Here is a 13,599-nt window from a genome sequence, read left to right on the forward strand (position 1 = left end):
CAGCTGAGTTCTCTCTCCAACCCTCAATTTGGAGAATATATATATATAAAATCATATTCCCAAATTGGGGGGGTGTATAGTGAGGACAAATAAATGTTATATAAATTATATATGTATATATAAATTTTATCTATATAGTTATCCTCACCATGCCTTATCTCCCTCCAGTTTCCCTGTAATTACCAACTTTTGTAGGAGTTGTTTCACCATTTTGACTACTTAGCTAATTTGTGAACCAAGTAGGGTAGAGCAGACACATCTCTTTATGTATAAGGGCACACATGCGCCACAGCATGTGTGTAGAGGTCAGAGGACAGCTTAGAGGATCATTTTGTTTCTTTCCACCAAGTAGATCCCAAAGATTGAACTCATTGGGTTTGGCAGCAAGTGCCTTTACCCACTGAGCCATCTTGCCAGCCCCAATCTCTTCACATCCACAGCTTTTTGCTTTGAGAGTTTCACTTCACTTACAGAGCTGATGAGTGTGCTGGCCATGGCATGCCTGGTTTTGGTGAACCTTATTTGGATCCACTGCCTGGCCTTCCCCTTAGTCTGGACAGGAAGTTCTTAGTCTACTGCCTCTCCCCTTGTTCCTAGATCTCTTGCTTCCCTACCAGGCTGGATCTTTCTGCCTCCTAATGTTAATTCCAGGTATTACTTTGTAGTCTCTGTGTGTTCTGTCCTTTTATTTTGGGTGGGTTATCCTGGAGACTGAAACCCTGCTGCTGTTTTGCTCCCACTGTCCTTCCGTGTTCCCTGAACTGACTGTTGCTCAGATCTGTTGAGTCTGCTGGTCCTCGCTCATGTACAGGGAGGCCTGAGTGAGCAGAGAGAACTCCAAGGTCCTGGGCTGAGAACTTTGCCTCATAGTAGTCCCCAACCTTGTGCCTGCTTTCCTTGAGCTCACCTGCTGGGTACTTCCTCCATCTTTGTGGGCAGGGGTCCTTCCTAGCCTTGTCTTCTTTTTTTCCCTAACATTTATTTGCATGTGTGTACATGCATGTACACACACCACAGCACACATGTGGAGATCACAGGGAGTGGTTTTTACCCTTCCACCATCTTAGTTACAGGAATCAAACAGGTTATCAGATTTGGCAGCAAGTGCGTTTTTATCCACAGAGTCATATCACTAAATAGTATATACTGAAATATATAATTAATATACCTGTCCTTCGGCTTAATGGATGTTAAGTCTGTGTTTGTCTTGTTTACAATTTTATTTTTTGAGTGTGTGAATGTTTTCCCTATGTGTCCATATATGTGTGCACCACCCATGTGTGGTACCCAAGGAGGCCAGAAGAAGTCATTAGATCTGGAATTACAGATAATGGAGCAGCTTTGCCCGGGCTGGGAACCAAACCCAGGTCATCTATGAAAGCAGTGCACTCTCTTAACCAGTGAGCCATCTCTCCAGCCCAAGATGTAACTTTTAACTTTAAATTATGCACATTGTTGTGTGAGCTCATGAGTGCAGGTATCCACAGAAGCCAGAAGAGGGCATCAGACCTTGGAGCTAGAATCACTGCCTAACATGGGTATTAGGAATTTGCTAGGAACTCTGGTCCTCTGCAGGTATACCAAGCACTTACTGCAGGTCCATCTTTCCAACCTGTATCCTGTGGTTTTAGATCAGCTACCTGATGTGTTTTTTCTGCCTTGTTCCTCTGAGAGGATGAATGTCTTCCTAAGGTGAGGTCTTGATGCATTCATCCATCTAATGCCATCCATTCACCTGCACTGTGTCACCTCCTCAGACCAGCCTGCTAGGTCAGCACACTGCTTGTCCTGGGGAGTCCCAGAAGAGTCACACACTTCTGACTGAATTCTCCTTTTTAAGCCTCAGGACCAAATCACCATCACAGGGTATGAGAAGAACACTGAAGCTGCCCGTGATGCTATCTTGAAAATTGTGGGTGAGCTTGAGCAGATGGTTTCTGAGGATGTCCAGCTGGACCACCGTGTGCATGCCCGCATTATTGGTGCCCGAGGCAAAGCCATCCGGAAAATCATGGATGAGTTCAAGGTGAGTCCACAGTCATCACCTGAAGCACAAGAATGAGCGCTCCCATCCTTTGGGGCAGCACTGGAAACCTGCAGGCTCCTACCTATGCTGCTGACCAACAGAGCTAGGAGGGCTTGAGAATTTGCTTCTAAGGTATTAGGACATGCTGTAGGACAGTGTTGCACTCTGACCTCACTGCTAAGTACAATGAGGGCTCACAGAAAGGGCCACTAGGCCATCAGGCCACTTGCATACTCTTATTCTGCAAGACAGGACAGAACAGTCACACACACACATACACTCGGAACCCTTAGCCTTCAGGAAACCAGGTAGTCCTGGCAGGATGATGCAAGTGACTTCCTCAAGTGAAGAACCCTAAAACCAAACTTTAAATGTTCCTGAGTTCAGAGGGAAATCCTTCCCTAACTAAAAATAGAAGTGTGGTGGACTTTGGTCTAGAGTCCTCCCTTTAATGCCGTTGTTTGACAATGCTTCTTCCAGGTGGACATTCGCTTCCCACAGACTGGAGCTCCAGACCCCAATTGTGTCACTGTGACAGGACTCCCAGAGAATGTGGAGGAAGCTATCGACCACATCCTCAACCTAGAGGAGGAATATGTGAGTCCTGAGTGGGCAGGGTCATTGGGGGCCTCAAGCCAGCCCAGGCCAAGCTCTGAGGCACCCTGTCCCCCTTGACTAACTGGAGACCTGCCATGATCCTCAAGTGACAGCCAAGTCACTCACATGCTTCCACAGACAGGGGCAAGTGGGTGGGTGGGTGCCAGTGGTGTAGCTGTTGGAGGCTCGGCTGGCTGGCTGTAGGCTGACCAGCACCATCTCCCTGTGCCATGCAGCTGGCTGATGTGGTGGACAGTGAGGCGCTGCAGGTTTACATGAAGCCCCCGGCACATGAAGAGTCCAAGGCACCATCCAAAGGCTTTGTGGTGCGAGATGCTCCCTGGACCTCCAACAGCAGTGAGAAGGTCAGATGGCGCTTGTGCTGCCGGTTCCCTCTGGCCAAGCTGGGGGGGGGTGGAGACTGCAGGGGAGAACCGCCCGTGCTAAAGTGTGTCTTCCCTCCCCACAGGCTCCTGATATGAGCAGCTCTGAAGAATTTCCCAGTTTTGGGGCTCAGGTGGCTCCCAAGACCCTCCCTTGGGGCCCCAAACGATAATGATCAAAAAGAAACCTTTCCAGCCTGCTGCCCAAACCCAACCACACAATGGTTTGTCTCAATCTGACCCAGCAGCTGGACCCTCGTAAATTGTTGATGCTCTCCCCCTCCCCGAGGTCTCGCAGCAAAGCCTGGTGGGCTGGCCTTGTGTGGCTGCTTCTCCAGGCCTGGTCAGCGCCCAGCAGGCTCAGGGTCTGCTCCTGATGCTGTGCTCTGGGCCAGGCACGCCAGTGTGTGAAACACTAAGCAAGGTATTCGAGCATTTCGTGATCACAGACTCCAGCTTCTGGTCCACCCAGCATGTAGTCAGCACTCTGACCTTCACACCAGAGCTCCACAGCGGCTAGGAGCTGACTTCCTGTGTCATGACCTCAGGAAATAAATTTCCTTGACTTTATAAAAGCCAAAACGTTTGCCCTCTTCCTTTCCCACCTCCCTCCTGCCCAGACCTTCCTCTTTGTGGAAAGCAGTCAGCTTCTTTGGCTGTCAAAATCTGCTTAGCACAGGCTACAGGAGGAGGAAGGCATGGTTTCGGACAGCAAGAGGTCAGATGTCCTGGTGATGGAGTGGGTAGAGGGGTGGCCTGGGTCCTCAGTACTGATGACACCACTTTGGGTTCTGAAAGCAGCAGGGGCTTCTACTGCAGCGCCAGCGTACCCTAGAGGCATGGCTGTCAGAGTGGGCTGGGGTGGCTTGAGACTTTGGGGACAAGGGGAGGTAGGGACTGGGTGGGGAGGGGGCTTGACCCTAAGTGACAGCTCAACTTTCCCACAACCTTTGGCCCGTTTGCCTCGCCCAGACGCCTGGTGTTTGGTTGCCTTCTTTCTACCTCAGCCAGTATGGTAGTGCTCTCTGTGGGTTAGCACCACTCCTCGAGGTCTTCTTAATTTAGGCATTTGTGGTGATTCTGGGCTTGCCATTGAGTTGAGGAGGGTGAAAGCTGGTGCTTCTCAGGCCGCAAGGTTCAGGGGCTGGTCCAGAGCAAGCTGCTCATTTATTCCCAGCCAGCCTGAGTCTGCAGCTTCCGGCAGGTGTCATCAATAGAGGCTGTCGTTTAGCATGGATTAGAAGGAAAGGCAGAATGAAAAAGACCCCATGCAGGGAGTGCTGCCAGCTGAGAGAGGCCTTCTCTCAGGTGCAGGAAGTAACTTGGGCCACTGGCCCCGGCTAGCATGGCTTCAGGCCAGCCCTCACCAGGAAAAGTGATCCCCAGCAGAAGTGTCCCTCTTGGGTTGTGGAGACTGAGGACAGGTCTTTTATTTCCAGGTCATATAATCAACTAGTAACAGTCCTGTCCCAGATAGGTGGGTTCCTAGAAAAGCCAACCTGTGCCCATCTCATGGCCTTCCCTGGGAACTGTCACTTCTCCTGTGACACTTTCCCCAAGCCTTTCACTGTTCATCTGATAACTCACGCTTGGCCACCTGTAGACTCTAGCTCCTAAGTGGATCCAGAATTGCTTTTCAAGTCTAACTTGAGTTCCCTGTAGATGAAGCAGTCCCACGGGTACCCACTTACAGGGATGGTACTGCGGTGCGAGAGAACAGCTACTGTGCTCAGTAGGCTTGAGCCAGGTGGGTAAGACGGGGAGGGGGCTTCCCTGCCTTTCCCTGGAGCCGTCTCTTCTCCCATCTGCACAAGACTGGGGACACCTGGCTTCTTCCTGCCCCTCATCTTTCTTCATCGTCATCCTACAACATCCAGTCTCTTCCTTCCACAGAAGGTAAAGGTTAAATTATCACCACAGGATTTTGCACATCTCCATTTATTGCTAAGCGCTGTAGATGTATGTAAACCCTACCCTATACTGTGAGGGTCTCATTCCTTGTCTCTGATTGTTAATAAGGACTATGAAATTGACTGTGCCCAGGTCACCTCCCTGCAGCCTCCACGCTGTTGAGGGGTCTAGGCAGGGATGGGAGTGTCCTTTCTTCCTTGTTGAATGTCTTCCATGTCCTATGTTTCCATAGCTACACCCATCCCTTGGCCTTAACTTTGGAATTTGGAGATTATATGCAAACATGTGTAAAGGCTCATGAATATGGATGACACTGGAATTTTATAAATTCTAAAATAAAACCCGAAACCAGAATCAGTGTGATGAGACTCATTTTATGAAGTTATATTCTCTCCTTGTGACTAAGTGGTAACAGTGTCCCTGGATAATTCCCTAATCAATGTTGTGATTCTCTAGCAGCTCTTAGCACTGTTCCTTTCTGTCCCTTGGGATGGGCTGTTGAGTGGCGTCTCCATGAGGAAGTCTTGTCTGCTCCTGCACCTTGACCCAACCTCTCATCCTAGTTAGTGGCTGCCCCAGCGCTGTTCACAGACAGCTCTGCTTGGGTAACAGCATGGTCTTTACAAAAACCAGCAACATCCCTGGTTTTCTGTTGATGTTCCTGACAGGCTCCCAACACCCAGGCTGAGGAGGTTGGGTCTGGGGGAGATCCCTGCCTGTGGGCAGTGGGAGCTGAGAAGGAAGGAGGTGGTGGAGGCAGAGCAACTTCAGTCCCCATGAGGTAGAAGATCCCATTAAACTGGCTAAAGGAGCTAGGGACGAGCAGAGCCCCTCTTGCTGAGAAGGCTGGTAACCCAGCATCTCCATCCCAGGATATGCAGAATGGCTCCAGACAAACTGGACCCCACAGTGGGGGAATAAATAAGACCCTGGTGTACAGTGGAAGTCGTTGAGAGTCTGGCTCAATCCTGGCTTAGTTGTCCTGGATGGGTAAGGTGTGTCTTAAGTGTGGGCCCCCCTGCACTGATTTCAGCATTGTTTACATGAAGTTCCTTCAAGTGAAAGCAAGCATTCTCTTCTGTTTGGGTAAAGATAGAGCCAGTAAATTACTTTTCTGTCACTATGACAAGGCAACTTTCAGAAGGTTTATTTCGGCTTATGGTTCCAGAGGGTTCAAATCTCTAGTAGTGGGTACAGCATAACCGCAGGAGACAAAAAGCTCACATCTTGGCCCATAAATAGGAAGCAGAGAGCACCAACTGGAATGGCACACTTTTTCTCAAAGCCCACTCCCTAAAATTCCCTCCAGCAAGGCTGTACCGCCTAAACATCCCCAGATGGGGATGGAGTATCCCAACTGGCAAAGCCATGCAGGGCAGTAGTTATTCAAACCACTGCACAGCTGGCCTACGCCCATTCCCTGGAGCCCACAGTGGAAGAGCTGGCCCCACAAGATTGTTTCCTGACTTCTGTGTGTGGCACACACGCCCCACATTACACACAAAGCTTACATACACACAATGGCAGATTTTAGAGATTGTAACAGCTGAAGAAACAGCTTGAAGAAAGGACGTGTGGTCCATGCAGTAAGGCTTTCCCTAGCAAGTGCACTCGTTGAGCTGAATAGGTTGTCCAGCAGCCATGCAAGCGTCAGTGGGCAGCCTCACCCACGTCTGATGCCAGAGTAAGCAGAGCCACATCTGAGGCCAGGAGCTGCCGAAGTTTCAGCAATGGGTGGGTGGGTGAGAGCATGGTTTGGAAAAGGTTTTCAAAGGAAATGTGTATGCTTCACAGCCCTTCCAAAACTGCATATCCCTCTTGTCACCAGTCCTAACAACCCTACAGAAATAAGCCCAGATAAGTAGTGACTTTCAGACCTTTATTCCAGCATGGTTGGATGGTAGAAGAGAGGAAAGGCCCATATCCCATCATGAGTGGGCGGCTAGGTTAGGAACTAAGTGGCAATTAACTATCAGTTAACCCAGCTAACAGATGTTGAGCAACAGGAAACGGCCCAAGTTGTACCCAGTTTGAAAAGTAATTGTATGTAAACACAGAATGGAGGATAATGGTCCACTAGTTGTTACAGAAATCTGGTTTCTGGTTTTTGTTTTCTGTTTCCGCTATAAGGGGTAAGGCTTCATTCCACAGCCTTACTCCCTTCTGTGTTGGCTATGTGCTGAGTCCCTGGCCTCGCACTGGAAGGCACAGGAGACAAAGGGGATACTGCAGAGGCCCTTTATCTGTCGGGATAAAGAGACCAAGATCCAGAGGACCCAGAGGCCCTGGGTAATTGTTTGAAGGGAGGGGCAGAAGCAGGCTTCCTACTGTAGCCTGCCATGTGATATCAGGTCTTCGAGCAGATGTGTACTGAGCATGCGTGGCATGTGTGGAAAGGCAGAGGGTGGGTCTGGAGGGGTGGCTGACCCTACACTATCACAAGGAATGCTGCAAAAGAGCTCGGTTAACAGAGGAGTTCTGCCTGGGGGTAGGGGCGGGAGGGTATGTCAACAATAAAGCAGCCTCCTGGTCACTAAGTTTCAGGAATGCATACAGAGGATTCTTAGCCTTTGGTTTGGGGACAGGAAACAGGGATTCTCCCTGTTGGGGACAAGAGAAAGTTATGGATGAGACAAGGGAAGGACAGCTTCTGAGTACATTGGCCAGCATTGTGAAAATGAGAGCCACAGAAGCCAGCGTTTCATACAGCCCCTCCAAGATACAGGGGGACAAATCATTGGCTCATGGAACTTAGGAATGGCAGTAGGGGACAGCCCCCTGAAGGCCAACAGAAGTCTCTAAGCACTGAGGCTCCATTTGGGGAGCCTTAAGCAGTATCCAGCAGGGGTGGTGATCAAGCAGTACGTGTGAGCCAGAGATTGGCAGCCAAGGGTCATGGCTATTCTTAAACAAGGGTAGGGGGTAGCAGGAGCACAACCATGGCCTCCAAGGCCATGCACCATGAACTGTTTCCTAGTGCATCTTCAGCAGCCTCCCAGGCAAGTGTGTCAGCTTCCAGTAACCCATACTGTAACCTCAGAGATGGGGGAGAGAAGGTCACGACCCCACCCCCACCCCCAGAGGGTTTCTCTGTGTAACAGCCCTAGTTGCCCCTGAACTAGCTCTGTATTCCGGGCTGGCCTCAAACACACAGATACACCCGCCTCTGCCTCCCCAGTGCTGGGATTTAAGGCGTGTGCCACCACTGCCCAGAGGTCACCAGTTCTAAGACCCTAGGCTGGAAGGCCCAGACTCTGAGCTTGGAAGCTGGTCATCCTTCGCTCCTGTTGCTCCAAGGAGAGCCTGTTTTGAAGAAAGTGAATTGTCAGATTGACTACAGAATAGAAGAGACGACAAAGCCCCTCAGTCCTTCATCTACTCTGTAGATGTGCTCTCAAGACTGACCAGGTGGAAACTAAGGTTAGTCACATGGCCTGAGAGAGCATGAGGGACAGGGCTTGGGTGCTCACCTCATTCTCAGCCAGGGCCTGCTTAGCTAAGTAGTATTCCCGCTTCACCTTGATCTCCACAGACTCTGGGATGTCAGGAACCAGGAGGTCCAGGAGACGGCCGATGGAGAACACCACGTGCTGGTGGTAGAACCCCCACCCCAACCCCGGCCCTTGGTCAAACAAAAGCCCAGACTAGCCTTCAGGGGACCAGGCAGGCTCCCCAGGTGAGTGGAACTGCTGGAGGAGCAGAGGCCTAGACCTCAGACCAGGGTGTATAGCCCTTCAGAGTTCCCCATAGCACCTTGCAATCCACAAAGCACCCAATGGCTGCTAGCTCATGAGCCAGGGACAGATCAGCAAGGGAAAGTGAGATGCACAGAATTGTGATGGGTCAAGAAAACAGAGGGGGAGTTCATTTGGTCCGACTGCCCTTCCCATGCCACAGGCTTGGCTTAGGTTAGGCAAAGCAAGTCAGGGGTACAGGGGCCAGCAAGGGGATGTAAGTCACTGAAAGAACTCTCAGATGTCTTGGATACCTCAAAGATGATGACAAAGGCCAGGCGGATGGCCAGGAGAGTCCAGTAAGTCTGGGAATAGTGTCCATCATCATCCCTGAAAGCCCGGTACCTGCAAGAGACACAAGACTCGGGGAAGTGCTCTTGGGTTGAGCCCTAGCTGGCAAGTGGTCCGTCTAGAATGAGCCTCTCCATGTCCTCTTCTCTGCCTCTTTAGTGCCGCCCACAGACCAGCTTTCTGCCAATGGTCCCTGAAATAGGACTTACCCCTAAACAGGGACTCAGATAGCATCTTTAACTGGTGAGGGCCTGAATGGGTGGATTAAGAAGGTTGTCGCTTTACCCCACTGGGGTAAGCTGCAAATGTCTTTAATAGATGTAACAGCCCAATAAGGCTTCTACAAATGATGTCCATCTACTTACACCCAGAAGATGTAATCTCTACAAGCCAGCATCTGCCACAACAGTTCTTTTGGTTTTCCAAGATAGTGTTCCACTGTGTAATATTTCCTCACCACAACAGTTCTTTTGGTTTTCCAGGACAGTGTTCCACTGTGTAATAGCCCTAGATGTCCTAAAACTCACTCTGTAGATCAGGCTGGCCTTGAACTCAGAGATCTACCTGTCTCATCTGGGTGATGAGATTAAAGGTGTGTGTCACCATCGTCTGGCACCACAGCGGTTCTTAATCTGTGGGTTGTGACCCCTTTGGGGGCCAAATAACCCTTTCACATGGGGTTGCCTAAAACCATCAGAAACCCCAGATATTGGGCTGAAGAGATGACTCAGAGGTTAAGAGCACTGGCTGCTCTTCCAGAGGTCCTGAGTTCAATTCCCAGCAAACACATAGTGGCCCACAACCATCTATAATGAGATCTGGTGCCCTCTTCTGGCCTGCAGGCATACATTCGGACAGAACACTGTGTACATAATAAATAAATAAATCAAAGAGGGAAGGCATAGATATTTACATTACAATTCATGAGAGAAGCAAACTTACAATTGTGAAGTAGAAACAAGAATAACTTTGGTTGGGGGGTCACCACACATGAGGAACTATATTAAAGGGTCACAGTGTTAGGGAGGTTGAGGAGTGGGGCTTTATCAGAACATGCTACCTTCCGCTCCTGCACTATCTCAGACCAGCTTATCTTTTGACATCTTCCTGTGTTTGTGAGATGGTAAAGATGGACATTCCACACTCCAGGAAAAGCATCACTAGGGAACCGTGTGGGGCGGGGCAGGGGAGAAATCTTGAAAGTTAAAAACGTTATCATTGAAATCAAAATCCTTGTTACAGTTTGGATCTGGAACATCCCTGAAGGTTCATGTATTGAACATGTATTCCCCAACTGGTGGCACCACTGGGGTTGGCAGAAACTCAGGAGCAAACTCAAATACCAGCAACCGTAAACTGAAACCTAAGAACCCAAGAGCTAAAATAAACCCCTTCCTCCTCTCTAATTGTTTCTATCCATTATATTTTTTACAAGGGTGGCATAGCAAGTCACAAATGAATAATATTTCCCAAAATACAAGCAAAATGACTTCTGTAATTTGTATCTGTTATTTGAAGGACAAGGACACAGAAATATTTTCATATGTGTATGTATAAGAACCGAGGGGCAGCCGGGCGGTGGTGGTGCACGCCTGTAATCCCAGCACTCGGGAGGCAGAGGCAGGCGGATCTCTGTGAGTTCGAGGCCAGGCTGGACCGACAGCCTCCAAAACAATACAGAGAAACCCTGTCTCATAAAAAAAAAAAAAAAAGAACTGAGGGGCTGGAATGGCTTAGCATTTAAGAGTTCTTGGTTTGGTTCCCAGCACCCACATGGTAGCTCATAACTGTCTATAACTCCAGTTCCAGGGGACTTAATGCGCTCTCGCTCTCGCTTTCTCTCTCTCTCTCTCTCTCTCTCTCTCTCTCTCTCTCTCTCTCTCTCTCTCTCTCTCTCTCTCTCTCTCTCTGTGTGTGTGTGTGTGTGTGTGTGTGTGTGTTGTTTTCTGAGACAGGGTCTCACTATGTAGCTCTGGCTATATAGAGACCTGCCAACGTCTACCTCCTAAGTGTTAGGATTAAGGCATTTACTGCTATGTCCAGCCTGATGCCCTGTTCTGGTCTTTCTCTGTGGGCAATGTGTACATGTTATACACATACACACACACAGGCAAAACACTCTCACACATAAAAATATTTTTGGGGGTGGGGCTTGCCTAGCAAGTGCAAGGGTCTAAGTTGGATCCTCAGCTCAAAAAAAAATCTTTAAAAAAAAAAATCTAAAGAACTGACCAACATGGCAGCACATGCCTGTAATCCCAGCCCTTGTGAAGCAGAGGCTAGAGGATCACTGCCAGCCTAGTCTACACAGTGAACTCCAGGGCAATCCGTCTCAAATAACAACAAAACCCTGAGCCTACCATCACACAGCCTTCCTGAATAACAAGGTGCTCTGAGGGAGGACAATTCATAAGAAGTACCTGCAGGACCAGCAAGGTGGCTGTGTAGGGAAGGCACCTGCCAGCAAGCCAGGTGGCTGGCGTTCCATTCCCAGGTCCCACATGGTGGAGGAGAGAACTAGCTTGTGCAAGGAACAATTACAATCTCAGAGTTAAGAAGATACACCATTAAATCTGATTAGCACAACTAAGAATATTCTCTGTGTTTTTTTTTTTAAATAAAGCCAAAACTCTGTAACAAGATGGAGCTATTGGGTATTAAATACCAAATAGGTGGGTGGAGATCACTGTGCAGGAAGAGAGGGCTTCATTGGAAAATGTATAGTTAAAAAATGTAACTTCACGCTGGGCGGTGGTGGTGCACGCCTTTAATCCCAGCACTCGGGAGGCAGAGGCAGGCGGATCTCTGTGAGTTCGAGGCCAGCCTGGTCTACAAAGTAAGTTCCAGGACAGCCTCCAAAGCTACAGAGAAACCCTGTCTCGAAAAACCAAAAAAAAAAAAAAATGTAACTTCAAAATACATAAAACAAAAAACAGGATGTAAGAGCAAGGTAAACTGGAGAGGATAGAGTTAACTCCATCCTCAGAAATTAAAAAGTAAGAACGCTGGCCTAAAGGGTATATCTGTAAACATGCTCCAAAGTTAAGAAAATGTTTTCAAGCTCATGTGAAATGTGCAAAACCCCACTGTGATCAAATCACTAACAGAAGATTCGACAAATGAAATACACACACCACCTCAAGTTCTCCAGGCTAGAATCAATGTTTGCGTTGGCTGGCTGGCTTTGGTTCTTTTGTTTTCCCAAGAAAAACCAGGAGCTGGAGAGATGGCTCGTCAGTTAGGAGCACTGACTGCTCCATTATTCATAATAGCCAGATCCTGGAAACAGCCTGGATGCCCCTCAACCAAAGAATGGATAGAGAAAATGTGGTGCATTTATACAATGGAGTACTATTCAGCGGTAAAAAAAAAATTTTAATCTTGAAATTTGCAGGCAAATGGACAGAACTAGAAAAAAATCCTGAGTGAGGTAACCGAGACCCAGAAAGACAAATATAATATGTACTTGCTCATAGGTGGACATTAGACTTATAAAGCAAAGGATTACCAGCATACAGTCCACAACCCCAGAGAAGCCAGGAAACAAAGAGGACCCTAAGAGAGACATGCATGGATCTGCCTAGGAAGGGGAAATAGACATGCTCTCCTGAGTAAATTGGGAGCATGGGAGGCATGGGAGAGGGTGGAATAGGAGAGGGGAGGAGGGAAGGGGAGTGGAGAAAAAATGTATAGCTCAATAAAAACAAGATATATAAATATACATATATATATAAAGAGCACTGACTGTTCTCACAGAGGATCTGGAATCAATTCCCAGCATCCACACAACAGTTCACAACTGTCTGCAATGCCAAGATCTGACATCCTCACACAGACATACATGCAGGTAAAACAGCAATGCACAGTTGGGTGGTGGTGGTGCACCCCTTTAGTCCCAGCACAAGGTAGACAGAGACAGACAGATCTCTGTGAGTTCAAGGCCAGCCTGGTCTACTGAGCGAGTTCCAGGACAGACTCCAAAGCTACAGAGAAACCCTCTGGAAAAACCAAAAGTCAAAACCCAAAACCAAAAAACCACCAATGCACATTAAAAAAGAATGGGGGGGGGGGGAGGGAGGAAGGAAGGAAAAAAGATAAGAAAGGACTAGAGAGATGGCTCAGAGGTTAAGAGCACTGGCTGCTCTTCCAGAAGTCCTGAGTTCAATTCCCAGCACCCACATGGTGGCTCACAATCATCTGTAATTCCAGTTGCAGGGGATACAATCAATGCCCTGTTAGGGCCTTCCTGATCACATACAGACATGTAGGCAAACTCATACATAAAATCTTAAATTTCTTTTGCAAGAGTTCGAGGCCATCCTCAGATACATGAGCGAAGGTCTCGAGACCAACAAAAAGCCCTGTATCTCGGGGAGGGGGGGTGAGTTGGGGCATCGGGGGAGGAGTGGATCAACAACACAGGAAGCGAGTCCCGCACTCTGCCGCCGCGGGCTCACCTGCAGGTGCGGTTGTGCGCGGCGGCGAAGGCGGGCGGCGCGCGCGCCAGCGTGAAGTTGAGGAAGCCGCGCAGGTCGGGGGCGCGTGTCCAGCGGTAGTAGGCACGGGGCAGGAAGTCGGAGGAGAAAGCCAGCAGGAAGGCCTGCGGGCGCGGGGTCAGCGCGGGGTCAGCGGCACCCTCACCCCGCCCCGCTCCTCC

At 49.1% G+C, this 13,599-nt stretch overlaps 2 protein-coding genes across 7 annotated transcripts in view; one reads left to right on the forward strand and one right to left on the reverse strand.

Annotated features, from left to right (window-relative positions):
- The window catches only part of LOC101834381 (high density lipoprotein binding protein), a 64,808-nt gene extending 59,537 nt beyond the window's left edge, over positions 1–5,271 (forward strand). For both annotated transcript variants that reach the window (XM_005077198.4, XM_005077197.4), the window contains exons 25-28: positions 1,841–2,026; positions 2,507–2,623; positions 2,860–2,988; positions 3,093–5,271. In XM_005077198.4, the coding sequence (XP_005077255.1) occupies positions 1,841–2,026; positions 2,507–2,623; positions 2,860–2,988; positions 3,093–3,179 (519 nt within the window). In that variant the 3' untranslated portion in view covers positions 3,180–5,271. The remainder of the gene's footprint in view (positions 1–1,840; positions 2,027–2,506; positions 2,624–2,859; positions 2,989–3,092) is intronic.
- A 778-nt stretch (positions 5,272–6,049) lies between these two features.
- Positions 6,050–13,599, reverse strand: part of Ano7 (anoctamin 7) — a 31,966-nt gene continuing 24,416 nt past the window's right edge. For 2 of the 5 annotated variants that reach the window (XM_040752982.1, XM_040752981.1), the window contains exons 21-24: positions 13,400–13,542; positions 8,906–8,996; positions 8,388–8,507; positions 6,050–8,220 (exon numbers count right to left, since the gene is read on the reverse strand). In XM_040752982.1, coding sequence (XP_040608916.1) covers positions 8,143–8,220; positions 8,388–8,507; positions 8,906–8,996; positions 13,400–13,542 — 432 coding nt within the window. In that variant the 3' untranslated portion in view covers positions 6,050–8,142. Of the gene's footprint in view, positions 8,221–8,387; positions 8,508–8,905; positions 8,997–13,399; positions 13,543–13,599 lie in introns of those variants that run through there. The other 3 variants (XM_040752983.1, XR_005879790.1, XR_005879789.1) reach the window with 3 other exon arrangements.

This window comes from Mesocricetus auratus, unplaced genomic scaffold, assembly GCF_017639785.1.
Source record: "Mesocricetus auratus isolate SY011 unplaced genomic scaffold, BCM_Maur_2.0 Super-Scaffold_100010, whole genome shotgun sequence".
Classification (NCBI taxonomy): domain Eukaryota; kingdom Metazoa; phylum Chordata; class Mammalia; order Rodentia; family Cricetidae; genus Mesocricetus; species Mesocricetus auratus.